This window comes from Cervus canadensis, chromosome 1 (genome assembly GCF_019320065.1).
Source record: "Cervus canadensis isolate Bull #8, Minnesota chromosome 1, ASM1932006v1, whole genome shotgun sequence".
NCBI classification, from domain to species: Eukaryota; Metazoa; Chordata; class Mammalia; order Artiodactyla; family Cervidae; genus Cervus; species Cervus canadensis.
The window spans coordinates 62,280,130-62,302,876 of NC_057386.1; the positions used below are offsets into that span (position 1 = coordinate 62,280,130).

At 37.7% G+C, this 22,747-nt stretch overlaps 1 protein-coding gene across 2 annotated transcripts; it reads left to right on the forward strand.

Moving 5' to 3' along the window:
- The first annotated feature begins 1,709 nt into the window (after positions 1 to 1,709).
- On the forward strand, positions 1,710 to 18,505 carry PLRG1 (pleiotropic regulator 1). 2 transcript variants are annotated; one of them, XM_043484094.1, is made up of 15 exons: positions 1,710 to 1,863; positions 4,075 to 4,181; positions 5,202 to 5,344; positions 6,041 to 6,097; positions 6,973 to 7,066; positions 7,278 to 7,359; positions 8,903 to 9,004; positions 9,949 to 10,041; positions 12,847 to 12,996; positions 13,086 to 13,187; positions 13,527 to 13,629; positions 14,309 to 14,417; positions 15,385 to 15,524; positions 15,990 to 16,183; positions 16,793 to 18,505. In XM_043484094.1, the coding sequence occupies exons 1-15, from the start codon at positions 1,855 to 1,857 to the stop codon at positions 16,850 to 16,852; spliced, it is 1,545 nt and encodes a 514-aa protein (XP_043340029.1). In that variant the 5' UTR covers positions 1,710 to 1,854; the 3' UTR covers positions 16,853 to 18,505. The 2 variants fall into 2 exon arrangements, with proteins under 2 accessions (XP_043340029.1, XP_043340037.1); XM_043484102.1 differs by having other exon boundaries at positions 6,044 to 6,097.
- Positions 18,506 to 22,747: the final 4,242 nt, after the last annotated feature.

Here is a 22,747-nt window from a genome sequence, read left to right on the forward strand (position 1 = left end):
TTTTGTAGCTAAGCTGATTTGTACACTTTGTTTTAGATTCCACACATAAGTGATATCACATGATATTTGTGTTTCTCTATCTGACTTTACTCGGCACAATCTCTTCACTCAATCACTAGCTCCATCTAATGTTGCTCCAAATGTCATTATTTTGTTTTCTTATGGCTAATATTCCATTGTATATATGTACCACGTCTTCTTCATCTACATTGCCATAGATATATTAGAATCTTGTTTTCTTTTCTGTAATTTTATTGCTCTGTAACATCATGTTCTTTTATATAATTATTTCTATCCATAGGCAAGTTATACTCTGATTTATTTTCCAAGTATATATTTATATTACAGCATTTCCTTGCAAGGGCTGCCATTAATGACCACAGTTATTGAAAGTCAGTTCTTTAGGCCAAGTGAATTATTAGTCGCTCAGTCACTACCTATTCTTTGCGACCACATGGACTGTAGCTGGCCAGACTCCTCTGTCCATGGGATTCTCCAGCCAAGAATACTGGAGTGTGTAGCCATTCCCTCCTCCAGGGGATCTTCCTGACCCATGTATTGACCCAAGCCTCCTTCATTGCAGGCAGATTCTTTTACCGTCTGACCCACTATGGAAATGCCCTTAAAGCCAAACTTAAACTCAGAGATGATTGTATTTTCAAATACATGCATGATTTTAATGTTTATAATGAATTAAAAATTAACTTCTAAATGAGATGATCAACTCACATTGCTATACTTTGATAATCAGATTTTTCTCCCTCTTAAAGCAGGGTGCTCTGGTGACAAGATCTGCGGAAACTGACTATGGCTAAAGAACAGGAGAGCCAGTAAAACGCTCATCTATTCAAATCTGCAAATGTCCAGTTCCATCAATTTTCCTTCTTACCTAGAAATATAGGTCCAACGATCGCAAACTGCAGAGTCTACCTGGGTATAAAACAAAATGCCCATCTTTTGGCACCAGTCTGTATATATTGATACATAAAAATGCCTTGTCTTCAGTTGTGTTTTTCTTCTACCAACTTTGATCAACTTACCCTGGCATTGTTGAAGCCACATTTATCATTGGACAACTAGGAAACAAACAAGAGTTAGGCCAAGAGTTTTGAGAGATTAAAATTTTAAAAAATCTGTATTAGTGGAAAATAAATGGCCAAGAGTTATGAGAGACTTAAAAAAAAAAAAAACAAAAAAAACCTATGTTAAACGTATGGAAAATAAATTTGAGATTTTACCACATGCTGTTAAAACCAAAATCTTTTGCAAAATTTCTCAAATTGAAACTGTTCCAACAAGTGCTTAATGGACAGTGTAAGTGGAATTGTTTCCGGGCGCCAAGAATACAAAGACGTCTAAAGGCTTTCAGCCAAATTGAGTCAAATAGCGCAATCTGGCTACGTAAATCACGGAGGCGTCCCCTCAAAGAAGGCAAGAACGTGGCGGAAGTTCCCTAGAACTGTTTGGTTCGTCTGAAGAAATAGCATTAACATCCCAGAGAACAAAGGGCAAGCAACCACAACAATAAACCAAAGTATTTAAGGCTGTGAGTAAGGCAGAAAACGTTAGTATCTCAAGATTTCTGCAAGAGCGAGTGAAACGTATCGTAACGCGACTCCTTCATCTTCCGCTTTGCCTCCCAGAAGCTCCTCCCCCGAGACGGCCGGGAGAACAGCCCGCCGCTTCACCCCGGAAGGCGTGCGAGCGCCCCGCGCGCCTGCGCGGAGCCCTGCGTCACATCCGGGCCAGGAAGCCCGTTTCCGGAAGGGGCTGAGCCGTGGTGGCGGCGGTTTCTGTTCTGTCTGTTGAGCAGTGCTTCTTCCCTCCTGGAGCGCCTGTATAGACGACGGAGCCATGGTCGAGGTAAAGTGACACTTGGGTGCTCAGGGGCCGTCTGCTTCTGGGTTGTGTTTCTTTGGCGGCGGGTGTGGTCGATCGAGGGTTTGGGAGTCTGGGGACTGGTGAGAGCAGTGGCTGCGAGGGGAGGCTGTTTGGCCGAGACCCGGTGGTCTCGTAAGGGTTTCTGGAGGATGAGAAACCAGAGTTGAGAAGTGAAGCGAAAGTCGCTCAGTCGTGTCCGACTCTTTGCGACCCCATGGACTATATCCATGGAATTCTCCAGGCCTGGAGTGGGGATCCAGAATACTGGAGTGGGAGCCTTTCCCTTCGCCAGGGGATCTTCCCAACCCAGGGATCGAACCCCCGTCTCCCGCATTGCGGGCAGATTCTTTACCAGCTGAGCCACAAGAGAGGCCCAAGAATACTGGCCTGGGTAGGACGGGGTAGCCTTTCCCTTCTCCAGCAGATCTTCCCGATAACTCAGGAATCGAGCCGGGGTCTCCTGCATTGCAGGCGGATTCTTTACCAACTGAGCTTTGAGGGAAGCCCTTCCAGGCGGGAAGCCTGAGGTAATTACTCCACTTTTCACGCGGTCCTTGGGTACGGAGTTCGTCACGGTCTTCTTAGGCGGGGCTTTTATCGAACATCGATGTTTGACCACAGGTACTCGCTGTCTGCTGGGTAGAGTCAGTGACTCTGTCCTGACTGGGGGTCTCCTCTGGTCTTCACTTTGTCTCCTATTTAAGCTCTTCTCCGGGAAAACCTGCCATTCTTGAATTTTTGCATTTCCCCCTAGCTTAAACTATCATTCTGTTAGCAAGCTCTGTTCATCTCAGAATTCTTGGCTCTTTGTCTAGGCCCACTGTCATCACCTGAATTCAGACCACATCATCTTCCATCAGCACTGATGCATTTGCTTTTGTGTGGTCGGTCTCTTTGCTTCCTCTTTGTCATCCCTCTCCCTTCCCCTCCTAAATTGATCTGTTTAAAACCTAAGTTGATCGAGCTTTTCTTGCATGAGACTTTAGTGGCCCTATGTAAAACTAGAGCAAAAATGCCCACCGTTGCAATGGTATAAAAAACAATTTACCGGGACCTTGTCTGTCCTTCCAACCTCATCTTCCAACACTAACCCTCCTTTTCACCGAACATATACTACGTTCTACAGCTTCTGTGCTGTACATTATATACTACATTATGCACTACAGCTTCTGACAGTATTTCAGTTACAGAACGCTTTTGTATATGGCTTATTTCTTCTTACCTGGATTTTTTTTTTTCTTTTGATTGATTTTTTTCAGTTTCACTGGGTCTTCGTTCCTGCGCGTGGGCTTTCTGCAGTCGCAGGGAAGAAGGGGCTACTCTTCATTGCCGTGGGGGACCTTCTCATTGCAGTAGCTTCTCTTTGCCGAACAGACTCGAGGCACATGGGCTCCTGTAGTTGTGGTGCAGGGACTTTACTTGTTCTGTGGCCTGTGGATTCTTCCCCGACCAGGGATGGAACCTGTGTCCCCGCATTGGCAGGCAGATTCTGATCCACTGTACCACCGGAGCAGTCCTACCTGGATTGTTCTTACCTCTGTTTTGTGCAAGACTGATTCCTTCTCTGCTTAGCTGCTACCTCAGAGAGATCTTCCATAACCAGCCTAAGGTCTTGCTCTGTTCTGTCTCAGCCCCCTGCTTGTTTCCTTCATAGCACTTATTAAAATGTGGAGTTACTTACCCTATTTTTATCTGTTTCCTCTTGAGCACAGGGATGGTGGCTGCCTTTTCATTATTCTCTTGTTAGTTTCTAGCAGGATACCTGGCACTCATTTAATAGGAACTGAGAAGGAAATGGCAACCCACTCCAGTGTTCTTGCCTGGAGAATCCCAGGGACTGGGGAGCCTGGTGAGCTGCCATCTATGGGGTCCGCACAGAGTCAGACACGACTGAAGCAACTTAGCAGCAGCAGCAGTAAATGTTTATTGAACAAATGACTGATTTCCGGCATCACCCAGTTGGTACACCTGGGGCTGTGGCCCAAGAGGAGCTTCCTCCTCTTCTCTGAACTTGACTCCTATAGCTCCTATAGGAGCTATAACAAGCTCCTATAGCTTGTTATAAATAGCTGTGGTGAGTGGTACAAAGTTTTACATATTTAAAGGTGTAAAGTTTATAATTAATTTGCTTAGTTTAGATTATGATGTATGTAATTTGTAGCTAGGTATGTAATTACACTCTTCTCTTTCCAGGAGGTGCAGAAACATTCTGTACACACGCTTGTGTTCAGGTCCTTGAAGAGAACCCATGACATGTTTGTGGCTGATAATGGGAAACCTGTGCCTTTGGATGAAGAGAGGTAGGGATAGTTCGTTTTCAATTGCTAGAATATTTCAACTTTTAATAATGGGGGACGAGAGCAGGGAGAGGGGAACCTTTAAAAATTAGTAATACTAACTCTTAAGAGGTCTATTAGTAATGAATGATGTTTGGGCATAATTTAAGCTGATTAACTTTTTTTTGGCTTTTTACAGAAAAATTCCCACTAATTAATTGCATTTTACAAATACCCAGTAATTAGGAGAGTCCCGTTTAGGTGTTATATTTTATAATCAATCACTTTGTATGTGCTTTCAGCTTCCTGCTGCTCTCAGAGCCTTGCTGAGCTGAAATTGTACCTGGCCAGTACCTCTACTCCCATCTTTTCTCGTTAGTATGATGAAGATTCTTGAGTGGTGGCATATTTTTGGTTCTACACCTCCAGCTCCAGTCTGGGATTGCATTATGTGCAGTGTTCCTTCTTTGTCCTTTACCCTTCTTTTAAAATCTACCTAATTCCTCAAACGAGCATTTATATTTAATTAACAAAGTGGGCTGTCCTTAAAAGTAGCATAGTACTCGCATTTCTTTCTAAAATACTGAACTAAGTACTTGGATTAGTTTTAATTAGTCTTTCTAGATATATCCAGGAAAGGTTACTATAGAAGCTCTTACTGTATTTTTACATTTAGACATATGAAGGGAAGTATATTGACTCTGAGGTTTTTTAAAGGATATATTAGTTTCTATATATTTTAAAATCATTTAGACCTTCGATAAATCAACATGAAAGTTTTTTATAATTGGTTAACAAACCAAAATATACTCAGCTTAATGGATGCTGTGTGGTAGATTGTGAACAAAGTATGGTAATACACTTGGAAATTTCTTAAAATGTTGTTTAACTTTAAAATCTTACCAGAAACTTTGTCTACATTCAGATTAGGCAAGCTTAAGCTGTTTAAAAATTTGTGTCCTAGCTATCTATGAATATATTTACATTCATAAATATATTTAAAGTACTCAAAGATACATTTTTGTGTTTATAATTTTTAAATAGTCACAAACGGAAAATGGCAATCAAACTGCGTAATGAATATGGTCCTGTGTTGCATATGCCTACTTCCAAAGAAAATCTTAAAGAGAAAGTCCCTCAGAGTGCATCAGATTCATATGGACACAAACAATATCCTGCCAATCAAGGTGAGTGTGGCTTTGTCAGAAATGTCAGGATTTAAATGTGAATTTAAAAATAGAAAAATGAAAATATCTTACTATTTTAGTGTTCCTACTGGAAGGACTTATTAGAATCACAACTGCACCAAGATTATAGTGGAAGTCCTGATTTCCTCATTCCTCATAGTGAGATTATTGGTTGGTGGATTTTTTCCTTATATGAAATTGAAAAACAGTGTTATGATGATGACAGAGATTCTTAGGATATGGAGATAGTCATAGGGGAGACTAAAGGGAAAATTCCTAACCTGTGGAGAGGGCATTTATCTGTTTTGGCTATAATTCAGAAAGGTGATATTAAGTACTAAAATCATAGTGAATAAAGATAATCCAGGGTTCCACAGGAAAACCATTTTCTTAGAAGATAAGCCTGAGTGGATTATTACTTGACAGGATGACCTTTCTATACACCATTGCTATGTAACAAACTTCCAAGCTTTCTTGACCTCACATCAGCAAATGACCAAGGAAATAGCTATGTATATATCTCCAGAAGACAAAACAAAAATGATCAACTTACCTTATTTCTGAGACTTGCTTAGTTGGGAAACTTTAAGAAATCCAATTGATAACTTAATATTATTTAATTCATTAAAAGAGATAGTACATGTATATAAGGTAATTTTGCCATTGATGAATTTTCTTTCTCTGTCTTTTCTTCAGTAGGACAAGAAGTTGAATATTTGGTGACAGGTACACATCCTTACCCACCAGGACCTGGTAAGTGAACTATTATATTTGAAAATGTCTTACCGTCACTTATGTTTCCACGAATGAGCCAATAATATGATTCCCCATTGCCTGTAAAATATAAGATAAGCTCCATAACCGGGTATTCAGGCAGAGCATTTTAGATAAGAATTAACATAAGTTTCATATGCAGTCATTCTGCAAACTAAATTAAGCCCCTGTTTTTCATCAGGCACTGTGCTAAGAATTCAAAAGGCCGCTCCGGGCTGACAAGCTTAGTACCTGGAGGTTTAGTTAAACACATTAATATCACTAAGCTTCTAAAAGTGTTGAAAGTGTTAGTGTAGAAGCAGGTATAATAGAAACATATCCTGGGTATGTTGTGTGTGTAGAGGAATTAGCACACAAGTAGAGTGGCCAGAGTCACAGAGCGGAGGACACAAAGCTTAGTATATCTAGATTCTAGTAATTTTAGAGGACAGAATTCACCACATTGAAAGTATAGATAAATTGGTGCTTTTTGTTGTAGGAATTTGCATTTACCCTTGGAAACACTCTGTTAGTATTTGGGGAACTGCTTAATTTTTATATTTGAAAGTAGTATCCTAAGATAATAGAGATTTAACTATCATGTATTAAATTTAACTACTATGTTGGGCTATGTTCATATCAAGCTATTTTGATTAAATATGTGAGATAAATTTGAGATACACTTTAGGCAATATTTATTACAAAAGAGTTAAAAGACCTGCAAAATATAATACAAATTTTTTGTAATATCACCACCTGGAGATAATTACCATTTCCTTTTTGGCATGTCTTCCTCCAGTTTTTATTGTAAATGCATGTAAATGAAAGCAAAGATAGATACTAAAAATAGTTGATTTTTTTTCAAATTTTAACAGGGGTTGCTTTGACAGCAGACACTAAGATCCAAAGAATGCCAAGTGAATCAGCTGCACAGTCCTTAGCTGTGGCATTACCTGCTTCTCAAGCTAGGTAGGAAATATTATGCTTCTAAATTACAAAGATTTTGAAAGCATAGTTTACTGCTTACCTTTTTTCTCATATTTAAATTTGTTTCTTTGTAATTATGTATTATGTGACATTTTCCTTTACCAGTGCTTACAAAAACTTTAAAAAGTCGGTCCTGCAGATCGTGTGACTGGAGGCATTGCTTACTTACAGTGTGGTGTTTCTTTTTCCTCAGAGCTGATGCAAATCGTCCTGTACCTGCTGGAGGTGAATATCGACATCCTGGGGCTTCTGACCGCTCGCAGCCTGCAGGGGCGGTGAGTTTGTGTCAGATCACATCATACTGTGGGTTTCTAACTTTTGGAGCATACCTGTTTCCCTTTATTCTAAGAGTCTCACCTTAAATGTTAAATAAATGAACATTTTCCTTGGAATTTTTCAAGTAAGTAGCAGCCTGAAAGTGAAAGTGTTAGTCGCTCAGTTGTGTCCAACTCTTTGTGACCCCATGGACTGTAGCCCACCAGGCTCCTCTGCCCATGGAATTTTCCAGGCAATAATACTGGAGTGGGTTGCCATTCTCTTCTCCAGGGGATCTTCCCAACCCAGGGATTTGAACCCAGGTCTCCTGCAATAGCAGGCAGATTCTTCCTGAGCTCGTTGTTAATATTTCATAGCCCTAAAATTTAAGTTGCTAGTGAACTGACAAAAGAAATTCTGTTAATCCTGTGTCTTACTTGCATGTTGGGCGTGACAGTTATTTTGATGAGGATACTGTGATGTTGCTGTTTGTTACCCAGTATTAAAAATACAAGTGCTGTTGTTCTGAAGCTTGTATTAGTATGTGTTAGATGTGAAGTGTCTTTTATTAAGCTCTCAGTTGGTTTATCCTGTTCGAGTTGAGTGCTATTAGCATCATAGTATTCACAGGCTATACAACTAGTATTTTATAAATGAGCGTTTAGAAATATGTAATTTATCTGTTTGTAAGTAAATGGCAGCTGTTGTTATCGATGAAAGTAGTTGTAGAAAGAATGACTGAAAATACAGTTTGCTTTATTATGCTGTCACTTGAAATAAGTATAGGCCTTACTTCCTCAGTTTATTATGCAGTTGCTTTATGAAGTGGATGAATTTGTAGTCCTCCTACCACATTTTTCTGTAGCCTCCATTCACAGGGTCTGCCCAGACTTTCTGCCTTCTTGGGGCATAACATAAGCCTCTTGAGGGCAGGCAGTTTACGGACTCCAGTGTTTTTTGGATGGGATGCTAGCCGTAGATGGTTATATCAGCTAGTATACCCTTATATAGTCTTGAAATACTTTTGTAGGAGATAAATAGAAGGAATTTTCAATGTTCTTTGTAATATTAAATCAATAATGTTAAAATGTGACAAAGGCAGTTTCATTAATCCACTTATGGTTATTTAAAGAAAAATTGGAGTTTACGCTGAGCACTTACTACTCTGTCATAGTTGTTGGAATTGCTCTATGGGGCAGTTGCTGTTATTTCCATTTTACTAATGAGGCACAGAAATTACTTAATTTTTTATCTCAGGTCTTCAACTGGTGATGGACAGAATTGGGTTTTGAACCCATGCACAGTGATAACGTGGTTTCAATGCTAAGGTTTTTGCCTCGTGAGATTTTTTGTGTTTTAAAGTCAAAATTAACAAACAGAATATATAGTTCTGATTGGAAGTCTTAGACTCATTTTCTGGGTATGCAAATATTTTTCAGCTTTCTTTCATTTAAGGAAAAAAACCTTTCATAAATCCCCTCTTTGACTTTCCATTTTAGAATTGATAACATGAAATTGTGGATATGATATCTTTAATAATAATGTCATCTGTTCCTCATCTAGGTTGTTATGGAGGGTGGCAATGCCAAGAACTCTGCATTGATGGCTAAAAAAGCCCCTACAATGCCGAAGCCCCAGTGGCACCCACCATGGAAGCTCTACAGAGTGAGTGAATCTGTCCGTTATTGCACTGCAGGAAACATGATCACTGCTTTCCAGTTAAACAAGAGCCAAGGACTAGAATAAAGAGGAAACAATGAATATATGACAGCTGGTAGTTTGGGGTTGGGGGGAATGGGGTTAGGCACTATCTTAAAAGATATCTTAGAAAGTAGACGTCATTAAGTAGAAGTTATATTCTTATATTTTATATATAATATAGTGTAAAATATTGATAGAAAGCTCCTGAATGGACAGCACACAGAATAAATTTAGGAATGTGTTTGAGGTGTTCTTTATGAATGTCAAGGAGAAAATCAATGCATCAGGACATTTGAAATGTACCAACTATTAATTAAAATGTAAATAGCAGGAAACGTACAGCTGTACATGTTACTATGCCACAGAGGAGACTTTCTTTGGTATACAGATCTAATAAATCTTAACAGGTTATAAACTTGGTTAGCCACTACCACAGTCTGGGTAATTAGGAGTTCTGTCAATTCACACATACCCCTGGTGTTTTTTATAATCACAGCCTTCCCTACCCTGCCAACCATTCATCCGTTTTCTATCATTATAGTTGTGCTTTTCAGTTGTATCATAAATGCAGTATATATCTTTTGGGGGTGAGTTTCTTCACTCAGCTTACTGCTTTTAGATTCATCTAAGTTGTTACATATATTAATACATTCCTTTTTATTGTCAAGTAGTAGTCCATTGTATAGATATACCACAGGTTGTATGTTCATCCATTCACCAGTTGAAGATAATTTAACTCTTATTTTAAAATCTAATTAGCAGTTCATCTTATAAACTTATCATTTGAGGATAGGGGTAGGGCAAGTCAGATGGGATGAAATTTAACATAAGCATGATGACTTGAAATTGAATCAGCTTTAGCTTATGTGTAGTGAGCTTGCTCATTCTGTCTTTTTTTCTTAATACAGGTGATCAGTGGGCATCTTGGCTGGGTTCGATGTATTGCTGTGGAACCTGGAAATCAGTGGTTTGTTACTGGATCTGCTGACAGAACTATAAAGGTAATAAGAAAAGAAGGAAAAAGTAAATATGACTTTTTGTTTGCCATGATATTTTAATGTGTTTTAAGTAATTTCCTCTGGGTAACTGCTGTTGTAGTTCTCTGATTTGTTAGACCTGAGTGTGCAGTAAAGTATATTACCTGTTAAAATAATTTGTACCGTTAAACGTCCCAAATAAATATCTGTTTGAGAAAGTGGTAAACAACAGTTTTTCTCCAGATAGTGCATGCTGACTATCTCCAAGTAATTCCTTCATATTTTCTCCCCTTCTGATTACAAAATTAAAGCAGGCTTATCTATTTAAAAAACAGGAAAATGTAAAGGAGAATAAAAGAATGTAGACCCATACATAATCCTATTACTGTCAGATATTTGAATAAATTTATTTTTAACTTCTCTGTGTATGTGTATCTGCATTTTCTTCTGAGCACTTTGCCTGTGGTTATAAATGTATATCTTTTAAAAATTCATGTTCAGTATGTAATTCTGTCCCAGGTTTTTTTTCACTTAAGTGAAAGTGAAAGTCGCTCAGTTGTGTCTGACTCTTTGAGACCCCATGGACTATATTGTCCATGGAATTCTCCAGGCCAGAATACTGGAGTATGTCGCCATTTGCTTCTTCAGGGGATCTTCCCAACCCAGGGATCAAACCCAGGACTCCCACATTGCAGGCGGATTCTTTACCAGCTGAGCCACCAGGGAATCCCTTTTTTCACTTAATGTTATTTCAAAGGCATATTCCTGAAAAAACTATCTTTTTTAAAAAATTTATATTATTGAGGTATACTTGATTTACAGTGTATTAAGCTCAGTGTCAGACTTTATTTTTTTGGGCTCCAAAATTACTGTAGATGGTGGTTGCAGCCATGAAATTAAAAGACGCTTACTCCTTGGAAGGAAAGTTATGACCAACCTAGATAGCATATTAAAAAGCAGAGACATTACTTTGCCAGCAAAGGTCCGTCTAGTCAAGGCTATGGTTTTTCCAGTGGTCATGTATGGATGTGAGAGTTGGACTGTGAAGAAAGCTGAGCACCGAAGAATTGATGCTTTTGAACTGTGGTGTTGGAGAAGACGCTTGAGAGTCCCTTGGACTGCAAGGAGATCCAACCAGTCCATCCTGAAGGAGATCAGCCCTGGGTGTTCACTGGTAGGACTGATGCTGAAGCTGAAGCTCCAATACTTTGGCCACCTCATGTGAAGAGTTGACTCATTGGAAAAGACCCTGATGCTGGGAAAGACTGAGGGCAGGAGGAGAAGGAGATGATAGAGGATGAGATGGCTGGATGGCATCACTGACTGGATGGACATGAGTTTGAGTAAACTCTGGGAGTTGGTGATGGACAGGGAGGCCTGGCGTGCTGCGATTCTTGGGATCGCAGAGTCGGACACGACTGAGGGACTGAACTGAACTGAACTGAAGCTCAGTGGCAAAGAATCTGCCTGGCAATGGAGAAGAGGTGGAATCAGTCACTGGGTCAGGAGGATCCCCTGGAGAAGGAGATGGCCCATCAGGCTCCTCTGTCCACGGGGATTTCCCAGGCAAGAATATGGCGTGGGTTGCCCTTCCCTCCTCCAGAGGATCTTCCCAACCCAGGGATCAAACCTGTGTCTCTTATGTCTCCTGCATTGGCAGGTGAGTTCTTTACCACTAGTGCCACCTGGGAAGCCCCGTATACGTGTGTGTGTGTGTGTGTGTACATATATATATATGTATGGTTTATTACAGGATATTGAATATAGTTCCCTGAGCTGTATATTAGGACCTTGTTGTCTGTCAGTTCTATATATACGAGTTTGCATCTCTGAAGCCCAAACTGCCTATCCACCCCTCCTCTGAACATCTTTTTAAGTGCTTCTATAGTATTGTTATCACTGGATGTGCTATAGTCTGTTTTCCTACTGTTGGACATAAAAGTTTTTTAGCTTCCTAATTTTTCACTATCATAAGCAGTGCTTATGTGTAATTAGTGTGTGCCTAAAATTTGTATTTTAAATTTTCTGTATTGTTTTTCTGTATTTTCTGTATTGTTTTGTTATAGTTTGCCAGAAAAAGTATTAAAAGGTCAGACATTCTTGAAGTTGACACCCAAAGTTAAATTATTTTCCAAAATGGGTGAATTATGCTTGCAGCGTGTGAGAGGATCCTTTTCAGGACATTACTTGTGTTTCTTTGAAAATACCTACTAATAAGATGGGCTCTCTGGTGGCTCAGCAGTAAAGAATCCACCTGCAGTGTGGGAGATGTGGGTTTGATCCCAGAGTTGGGAAGATCCCCTGGAGGAGGGCATAGCAACCCAGTCCAGTATTCTCGCCTGGAGAATCCCATGGACAGAGGAGCCTGGCAGGCTACAGACCATAGGGTCACAAAGAGCTGAACATGACTGAAGCAACTTAGCACACTAATATAAGTAGAAATGAATATCTAATTTTTAAAAAAGAAAACTATATATAAACTTTGTAGTGAGGTTGAACTTTTTGATACTTTATTTGCTACTTTTCAGGATGTTTTTAAGTTGATGCCATCCTTCACTAATTTAATACCTCAATATTCATTTTTTTTGGCTATCAATACCCTTTATATATTAAGAACTTTTTGTCATTTATGCAAGTACTTTCCTAGTTTGAGCATGCCTTTTAATTCTCTTTCTCCTGCTTTTTTATTTTTGGTGATGAGGTTATTTTCCAAACTTTTTATTTTTATGTTTTTAGCTTTCACTTTTGAAGACAATTTTAACATCAAGATTCTAAAAATTTGCTTTGAAATAATCGGCAAGAATAAAATTAAGTATTTTTTGAATGCAGATCTGGGACTTGGCTAGTGGCAAGTTGAAACTGTCATTAACTGGGCACATAAGCACAGTGCGTGGTGTGATAGTGAGCACGAGGAGCCCGTACCTGTTCTCCTGTGGAGAGGACAAGCAAGTCAAATGCTGGGATCTTGAGTACAATAAGGTATGTGTGGAGTTGAGGACCGAAAGCATCAGGAGCCCCTGTTTATCTTCCCGATTACAGAAACGTTAACTCTCCTCCCTTCTTTTCAGGTTATAAGGCACTACCATGGACATCTGAGTGCCGTGTATGGCTTGGATTTGCACCCAACCATCGATGTGCTGGTGACCTGTAGCCGAGACTCAACCGCACGGGTAAGTGGACTGGAGCCCCTCTGTGCGTCCATGCCTCCTGCAGGGTGCTGGCTCGGTCCTGAGGTCTGTGTTTCTGGAAAGAGAATTTCAAGAGCCTTACTTTGACCCGTCAGTACCCCACCTAGTCTTCATCCCCAGCTCTGTGGCCTCACCATGTCCTCTGTTGGGCAGCCCTGCCCCCGAAATGTGACAGGTTATTTCATTTACACACTTTCTTCATTCTATTCAGACAGGTCCATACAGTTTTCTAGTCAATTCCCATGCTTGAATTGATTTTGTTACCTGCCTGAAGATAAGAGTACCTGTTTTCATTGATGGTATTGTGTGCTGGTTTTATAGATTTGGGATGTGAGAACTAAAGCCAGTGTACACACATTATCTGGACATACTAATGCGGTGGCTACAGTGAGGTGTCAGGCTGCGGAACCACAAATTATTACTGGTATGATCCATGCTTTTCAAGTTTACAGTATATTCATATCAGCGTGCATTATAATTATATACTTTTCATATTTACTGTGATTCTCGCTTTGTGTTGTATATTCAGTGTTTCTGTGTGCACTTGAAATTTATTGTGGTAACATTTAATTCCATTGTTTTTATATCATAACTTTTATATATCATAGAATCTTTGTATCATGTAATGTCTGACTAGAAAGTAGTGCTATTAGATACAGCTAAGTGCTGTTTTATAGTTTCAAAATTACCAGTCTAAGAAATTAAAGTTAGAAGATGCACTACCCCCCGACTTTTAGAACTGATTTGAGTCTTGCTTTGCTTAAAATATGGTTAATAGCAATGAATCTTTAAGACTAGAAAATAATTCCTTCCCTTGTTTTATTTAAATAATCATTAGAGTTTTTGCCTTCCTCTCCACTAGGGAATGACATTATGTATTTCTTTTCACGTTTGTTGTGGCTCTTCAGATGACAGTGCACTAAGCATTTATTACATTTAAGAATTAAAATCAAATACTTTGAAAGTATAGAAAGCAATTAGTCAAAGGTTGATATGACTTTTGTTTCATATATATGTGTCTGTAGAAGAATGCTTCAGGTTTTATTATATTTAACTTTTGCATTCTTTTTTCCTAATCTGTATTTTGGGGATTCTCCTTACAGGAAGCCATGATACTACAATACGATTATGGGATTTGGTGGCTGGAAAAACAAGAGTCACATTAACAAATCACAAAAAATCAGTCAGAGCTGTGGTTTTACATCCAAGACAGTAAGTATATTTTCCTAAGTAGCTTCTCTTCTTCCTTCAATTCTTAGTATAATTTAGAAATAGCAAAATTAGTATTACTTTGTAGTCATTTAGTCATTTTTCAGATCTGTTCCATTTATGAGCTTGCATTTCCTTTATTTTCCTTGTGAAGTATTTTTCTTCTTGTCCTCCATAAGATGAGAAAAACTTTCTACATGGTGAAAAATGATGTCAAATGATAATACAAATAAATCATGGTGACAAGCTGCATGTCGTAATCAAAGCTAATAGTCACTAGATTTAATGTTTTGGACAAAAATATTGGACACTGGGCTAAACATAGAATAGTTAGTTTCATAATGAAGAAATTAATATACATAGGAAAAAAATAGTAGGTATCATGAACATTATTCACAGAGAGATGGAGCATAACATGAGAAACTGCTGTTTATAAAACCGTATCCCCTGGCACTTCCAAGGTCACAGTCATCTCCTGCCTCTCCTCCCTTCCACACCCTCCCTTGCGTTTGTTTTGTCTTGTCCTTCTGTTCCCTGTTTCCCTCACTCCCTTTCTTCCTCTCCCTGACTCCCTTCTCTCTTCCTCCCGCCTCTTTCTCTCCTTCTCTCCTTTCTTCTTTCTCTCTTCTGGCTTTCTCTCTGGCTTTCTCCAAAACACTTACATCACCCCTTGCCTTTCCTGTGAGTTTAGGAGGTTGTATGTTTATTCCTTTAGTTCAGAGCATTGGGGAAATGAGAGGAGAATATAACTTCAATCTAGGACTTATCATACAGTTAAAGTAATTTAGAAATCTGATATAACTTGAAACAAATGTTTTTGTCTTGATATTTTTATCTTGGTATGACGATAATATTTTGCCAAAACTACGTAGATCCTGACGATACATGCAAAATATAGCCATAATAAGATTTTTTAAAAATCCACCATTTAACTTTGTTTACTTTATTATTAATTCTTTTCTTACTTCAGTTACACATTTGCGTCTGGTTCTCCAGATAACATAAAACAGTGGAAATTCCCTGATGGAAGTTTCATTCAAAATCTTTCTGGTCACAATGCTATTATTAACACATTGACAGTAAATTCTGATGGAGTGCTTGTATCTGGAGGTAAAGTATTTTTATGATAAATATGTTTTAGTCTGTCTTTTTTTTTTTAGTGAATAAAATTTCTAAGTCATTAGTTACACTGACGTATTAGAATAGAACTTGCCTGTTTAACATGTGTATTCATGAAAATTCATAATACATATAGCATATTTCATAGTTCAGTTCTCTTTTAAGTTCCCAACATTGATAAATCTAAGTTAAGGATTTATGCCAGAAATCACCTAAAGTTTGGTTTTGTATTTTGAAGTTGAATGTCATTTTGTGGTGCTTTTTGAGATCTATAATAAATTCTGAATTAAGCACAAATGAAAGTAGACAAATTGATATTAAGAGGAGCTCAAATGCCTATGTGTTATATATCCTTATAGCTCCATGGTGCTTGGCTAATGATGGGTGTAATAATGAGTGTTTGTCAAGCTGAATTGTTGAGGGGACACTTGGTCTAACTGTATCTTTACGTTTAAGCTGACAATGGCACTATGCATCTTTGGGACTGGAGAACTGGCTACAATTTCCAGAGGGTTCATGCAGCAGTGCAGCCTGGGTCTTTGGACAGTGAGTCGGGAATATTTGCTTGTGCTTTTGATCAGTCTGAAAGTCGATTACTAACAGCTGAAGCAGATAAAACCATAAAAGTGTACAAAGAGGATGATACAGCGGTAAGTTCTGTATTTCATAGATATTTTAAAGTAGAATAAATGAGCTTTGCCAATTTTCCAGGCATTTTCTCATTTTAAAGCTATTGAAATTATCAGGAGGGGAAATAATCTTCATAACACTAAAATATTTGTCATGTTGAATAGTGCCTGCTCATAGATTATTGCATTCATGGATGGCGGCAAATCCATAGATAATTTTGATTTTTATCTCAATTTTGCTTATTAGAGTTATTGAGAAAATCTTACCCTAAGAATAACAGCAAAAAAATAGATTGCTATGCAAATTAATTTTAGAATCAGAATCTTAGGTGTTACTTGAATATCTAAAAACCATTTGATTTAAAATGAAAAACCACAAACTGAATTTGTAGCAAATGCATTCATCCTTTATTAGATATTAAACATTATTTATCTTAATATTTACTAGATAATAATCAGATAATGCCAAAAGTTTGTCATCTATCTTAAAATTGTTAAAGAACTGCTAAATATATAATGCCAAGTAATATAATTTAGAATAAGTACCTTATTTTTGTTAGAAAGGAACTTATTAAATATGAAGGAGACCAGTAATACTTTGTTTTAACTTACTTACTTTTCTGTGTTTAGACAGAAGAAACTCATCCGGTCAGCTGGAAGCCAGAAATTATCAAGAGAAAGAGATTTTGATGTGTCATTGTCTTCACAGTGGTTCCAGTTTTTGTTTTTTTATTTCTTTTTAGCTTGGCGTTGATGAGAATATCCAGTCATTTGTGCTCTGGCTAGGAATATAAAGCAAAAACTCATGCTTGAATCATTGCATTTTCATATTTCACAATGAACTGTCCTCCCCCATGTTTTTATTTCTAAAATTAACAGTTTGAGATCCTAGGAAGTAAGATGCAGATATCAAGCATATGTGGGTTTTTTGACTATAACTATCCTAAATGGAATGATTTGCCACTTCTATTAAAACACGCCCCTTTTTTTTAACTTACAGAACTGCTTACTATAGTAGGACATGTTTTGAGGGAAGTAATCTTTTTCTTAAATCCTTAAATACTGGTATCTGTGATGGATATTTTGGGATTAAAGGATTTTGAAGTCTTATGTATGTTTATCTCACCAACAGTTTTTGAGTGCATGTTCTGCAAAAGTTCTGCACTAGGTACTGTTCAGAAAGTATACAGATAAGATGTGTCTGGCCTTTAAGACTTCCACTTTTAGTAGCTTATTACAGAAATACTATCATAGAAGTGCCAGTGAAAAACCAGTATAACACAGAGGAAAAACCCATTTATTTTCCTTGGGAAAGATTGTGGAAGACTTCATGGAGTCAGTGGTATTTGAGCTGAGTCTTGAGAGGTCACACAAAGCAAGGGTATTCTAAGGCATGGTGTGAACTGAAAAACCAGACATATGAGAGGTTTATGTTCCAGGAACAGAGAGCTGTCTGCTGCACTTGAATGAGAACAGCTGGTGGTGGCAGGGAAAGCTTGTGTTTTGAGTTTCAGTTTTCCACAAGCAGTAGGTTACCAATATAGGTATCAGACTCTGGAGAAGTAACTGGAGATATCAATTATTTGAAGCTATAGCAAGGGTTGCAGTCTTTTGCAGAGATTCCATAGAAAAGTTTTAAGTTTTTGATGCCTGTGCCTCTGTCCTTAGTATTCTGATTCCCTATCAGTCAAAAAAATTTATCACACTTCACTTTCTATAGTTAGAAAACACAATTATAAGAACAATCAGTTTATAGTTTGAAATGAAGAAATTAAACCATAATTTTGAATAAACATTTCCAAATATACATGTCCCATCTTGCATGCTGTAGGTGGGAATGTAGTTGTTAAGCCTTTAGGGAGGGTAGTTTTCCAGAGTATATTGAAATGCTTCGACTCTTTGGCCAACTCTTCATTAGAAATGAAATTACTAGGAAACTACCTAATATGAATAATCTGACAAGTGTACACAACAAGTTCATTTCACCTTTGTTCTTTAATTAAAACTATCCCAGATGTCCTAACAATAAGGGCTTGATATATTGTGGTATCTTCAGTTTCTCTCCATTAAGGGTGAGAAATATCTCTGGAATAATAAGATGTCCAAATTTTATGGTTATATGAAAAAGGAAGTTGTACAAGCTTTTTCTTTTTTTTTGATAACTTGTTAATGTTCTAAAAAATAATAGGGAAGTAACACCACATGGTTATCAGTGGCTTTGTGAGAGTGGAATTATGGGAGAACTTTCATGATTGGCTTCATATATTTCTATAATGTTTTAATTTTCTATAAGCATGTATTTTGTAAACTTAAATAAAGAAAAAAAAAAAAAAACAAAAACCCCACGGCACTTGCATCCCTGAGACATTTGAATTACGCCTTCCAACAGAAGAAAGATCATAGAGGTGAATACTGTCCCAAAGCCTGGTCCAAAAGCCAAGGAGAAATTGTTAGAACAAGGAGGTGAGGATGATAGCCCTTGTTATCCTGCCTAGCAAAGCTTCAGCCTACTGTTCTTGTTAGACACAAGTATAAAATTCTGAAGAGCATGAGAAAATTCCATTACCCTGCTTCATGCTGTTCGGTAGGTGCTATTGACTCTTGCAGAAAGTTTCCACCATGTATGGTCATGAACCTCATGAAATCCTAAGCAGAATTTCTTGTGTGTACCTTTGTTCTTTGTATTTACTTGGCAAAACCTCAACCCAAATTAAACCTGAACCTTACTGTGCCTATGCCTTGAGTCACTCAAGAAGCTGTAAAATGTTAGCGAGACAACTGTGCTAGCTGAACTCATTTTTGATTTATGAGCACAGACCATATGTAAGCCATCAGCTGTGACCACACTCATTTCTACAAATAAAATTACGCCTTCTTTTGCAAAGGATGAACTACCCACCTACTCAAAACTGTCAAGTATGTATACAATTACTGCCTTATACTCTTGCCTACTCAAGAACTTAACTTTCATAATTAACCCCTTTCTTTTTTGCACCATAAATTCCTTTTTTGTCAAATGATGCTCATCAACAAGTATGTTGTAATTTAAATAATGTATATATTTAAAATGACTGTCTTAAAAATCATTAGACCAAATGTTCACCTCTGGGTATGTTCCATTTCTCTTTACCCATTTATAACCTAACCTCTTTAATTCCTCACTTCCCTTTGCCTTAACAGACTCCAGTCCAAAAGTAATGAAGACAAATGTGTTCAACATAATTGTTAGAAGAAACTTTTAAAAAATAGTAAAAAGAATTGATAAATTAATGAAATAAAGATATAGAGTCAGTAGTAATAAACCTAAATGTTAATTTTTTGCTGCAAAATTAAAATAGATAAAACAATTTAGATAAGAAACGGAAGAATCATAGATATCCTAATAAAAATGATAAAAGGGAGGTGGGAGGAGAGAATTCTGTCCAAATCCATGCCAACATATTTGAAAGAGTCAAATAGAATGGTAAATTTTAAATTTTCCTGAAATTTTTAATAAATTCCTATGACTGCAGACATGCAAAAAACCTACACAGATTACCACAGAAGTAGTCAACTTCTATCAAAACCACCTGCACACATCACCAAGCTTGTGCAGATTTAGAATGAAATTCTAACTACAATGCATTTTAAATTTTTCTAGGATCTAGATAAAGGAGAGCTTTCATGATTTAAAGTGTGAGTATAACAAAAATACTCAAATTCAATAAAACACAAAGGAAATTGTAATTTTATTTTGCTTATAAATCGACACAAAAATCAGTAGTAAAGTTTAGTAAAAGAATCAAGTTTCACATACCTAATTTAGTCTAATAGTGCAAGGAAACTTTCATTAAAAATTTTTCCTATTAGGAAATAATGTAGTTCACCACATTGTTTTATATAATGAAAAAATCACGAGCATCTTCATAGAAGGTACAGGCCGTTCAGTGTTCAAAGTCCATTTTTCATTAAATAAAAAAGTTATTAAATAGGAACACATGGATACTTTAAGAACTTGGTTAAATGCAACTACCCTGCCTCAGTTGTTAACTGAGAAACACTAGAAGCATTCCTATTAACTTCAGAAACAAGGATACCCATCATCACTAATTTAACTTTTTTTTAGAACTTGCCACTACATTTATTAATAGATTCAAGTAAAATTATAATAATTAGAAAGTAGGAAATAAACAACATTATGAGGAAATGACTGAAAACTAGTTAGATGTTAGACAACATTTTATTAAAAATAATTCAGATAAATAAAATGATCAACTGATACCTGCAGGAAAATCATTTGACAGAATTCAAGAAAAATACCAGGTCTAAGAGAATGCTGAGGTGTCAAAAATTTCTTAAGGAGTAATTATTAGGAAGTAATACTAAATTATTCTTCATGGTGGAACACAGAGGCAGGCACAGGAATAATAAGGGGATACCTACACATTTTTTATTTGATAATGGTTCTGAGAGTTTTAACAGGATTAAAAGTCAAATTATAATGATTTATAGATGAGTCATATAAAGCAAGCAGTAGAAAATCAGTTAAAAACTAGTGAATGTGTCCTAGAAGATTATTCCATACAAGAAAAGTATGGGACATGAAAACAGCAACGAGCTAACAGTTTTATACTGTCTTAAAAACAACCACTTTCCAAAAAGACACGTACCCCAATGTTCATTGCAGCACTATTTACAATAGCTGGGACATGGAAGGAACCTAGATGTACACTCACATATGGATGGATGAAAAAGTTACAGTACCTATATGCAATGTGTTAATACTCAGCCATAAAAAGGAATGGATTTGAGTCAGTTCTAGTGAGTTGGATGAACCTAGATTCTGTTATACAGAGTGAAGCGAGTCAGAAAGAGAAAAACATCATAAATGGATAAATATGGAATCTAGAAAAATGGTACTGATGAACCTATTTGCAGGGCAGGAATAGACACAGACATAGAGAACAGACTTGTGGACAAAGTGAGGGAAGGAGAAGGGGACAAATTGACAGAGTAGCACTGAAACATATGTATTAGCATATGTAAACGATACCTTGTGGGACATTGCTGTGTAGCATAACGCAGAAGGCTCAACCCAGGCCTCTGTGACAACCTAGAAGGATGGGGTGGGATGGGGGATAGGAGGGAGGTTCGCAAAGGAGGGGCCCATGTATACTTAACGGCTGATTCACATTGTTGTATGGCAGAAATGAACACAACATTGTAAAGCAGTTTTCCTCCAATTAAAAGACCAAAACCACTTTCACCCTATGAACAAAACCTATCAAATATATATATATATATATGTACATATATATATATATATAAAAGAATAACTTTAACAGGAAATATGGAAACTCTATGTAGAGGAACAAAAAAACTATAAAACGTGATTGAGTTCAGTCACTCAGTCGTGTCTGACTCTTTGTGACCCCATGGATTGCAGCATGCCAGGCTTCCCTGTCCGTCACCAACTTCTAGAGCTTGTTCAAACTCAGCTTCATCGAGTCGGTGATGCCATCCAACCATCTCATCCTCTGTCGTCCCCTTTTCCTCCTGCCTTCAATCTTTCCCAGCATCAGGGTCTTTTCCAAGGTATCAGTTCTTCGCATCAGGTGGCCAACTCAGATGGAGTTTCAGCTTCAGCAAAACTCCTTCCAATGAATATTCAGGACTGATTTCCTTTAGGATGGACTGGCTGGATCTCCTTGCTGTCCAAGGGACTCTCAAGAGTCTTCTCCGACACCACGGTTCAAAAGCATCAATTCTTCAGTGCTCAGCTTTCTTTATGGTCCAACTCTCACATCCATACATTACTACTGGAAAAACCATAGCTTTGACTAGGTGGACCTTTGTCGGCAAAGTAATGTCTCTGCTTTTTAATATGCAGTCTAGGTTGGTCATAACTTTTCTTCCAAGGAGCAAGTGTGGTCTTATTTCATGGCTGCAGTCACCATCTGCGGTGATTTTGAAGCCCCCAGAAATAAAGTCTCTATTTCCATTGTTTCCCCATCTATTTGCCATGAAGTGATGGGACCAGATGCCATTGTCTTAGTTTTTTGAATGTTGAGTTTCAAGCCAGCTTTTTCACTCTCCTCTTTCACTTTCATCAAGAGGCTCTTTAGTTCTTCTTTGCTTTCTGCAATAAGGGTGGTGTCATCTGCATGTCTGAGGTTACTGATATTTCTCTCAGCAATTTTGATTCCAGCTTGTGCTTCATCTAGCCTAGCATTTCTCATGATGTACTCTGCATATGAGTTAAATAAACAGGGTGACAACGTAACAGCCTTGACTTACTCCTTTCCCAGTTTGGAACCAGTCCATTTTTCTGTGTCCAGTTGTAACTGTTGCTTCTTGACCTGCACACAGATTTCTCAGGAGACAGGTAAGGTGGTCTGGGTTCCCATCTCTTTAAGAATTTTCCACAGTTTGTTGGAATCCACACAGTCAAAGGTTTTATTGTAGTCAATAAAGCAGAAGTAGATGTTTCTCAGGAAATCTCTTGCTTTTTTGATGATCCAGTGGATGTTGGCAGTTTGATCTCTGGTTCCTCTGCCCTTTCTAAATCCAGTTTGAATATCTGGAATTTCTCATTTCACGTACTGT

Coding starts and splice junctions, on each gene's coding strand:
- PLRG1 (XM_043484094.1), top strand. Junction 9,005..9,948: donor CACCATGGAAGCTCTACAGA/GTGAGTGAATCT, acceptor TTCTTAATACAG/GTGATCAGTGGGCATCTTGG. Junction 13,188..13,526: donor GCCGAGACTCAACCGCACGG/GTAAGTGGACTG, acceptor CTGGTTTTATAG/ATTTGGGATGTGAGAACTAA.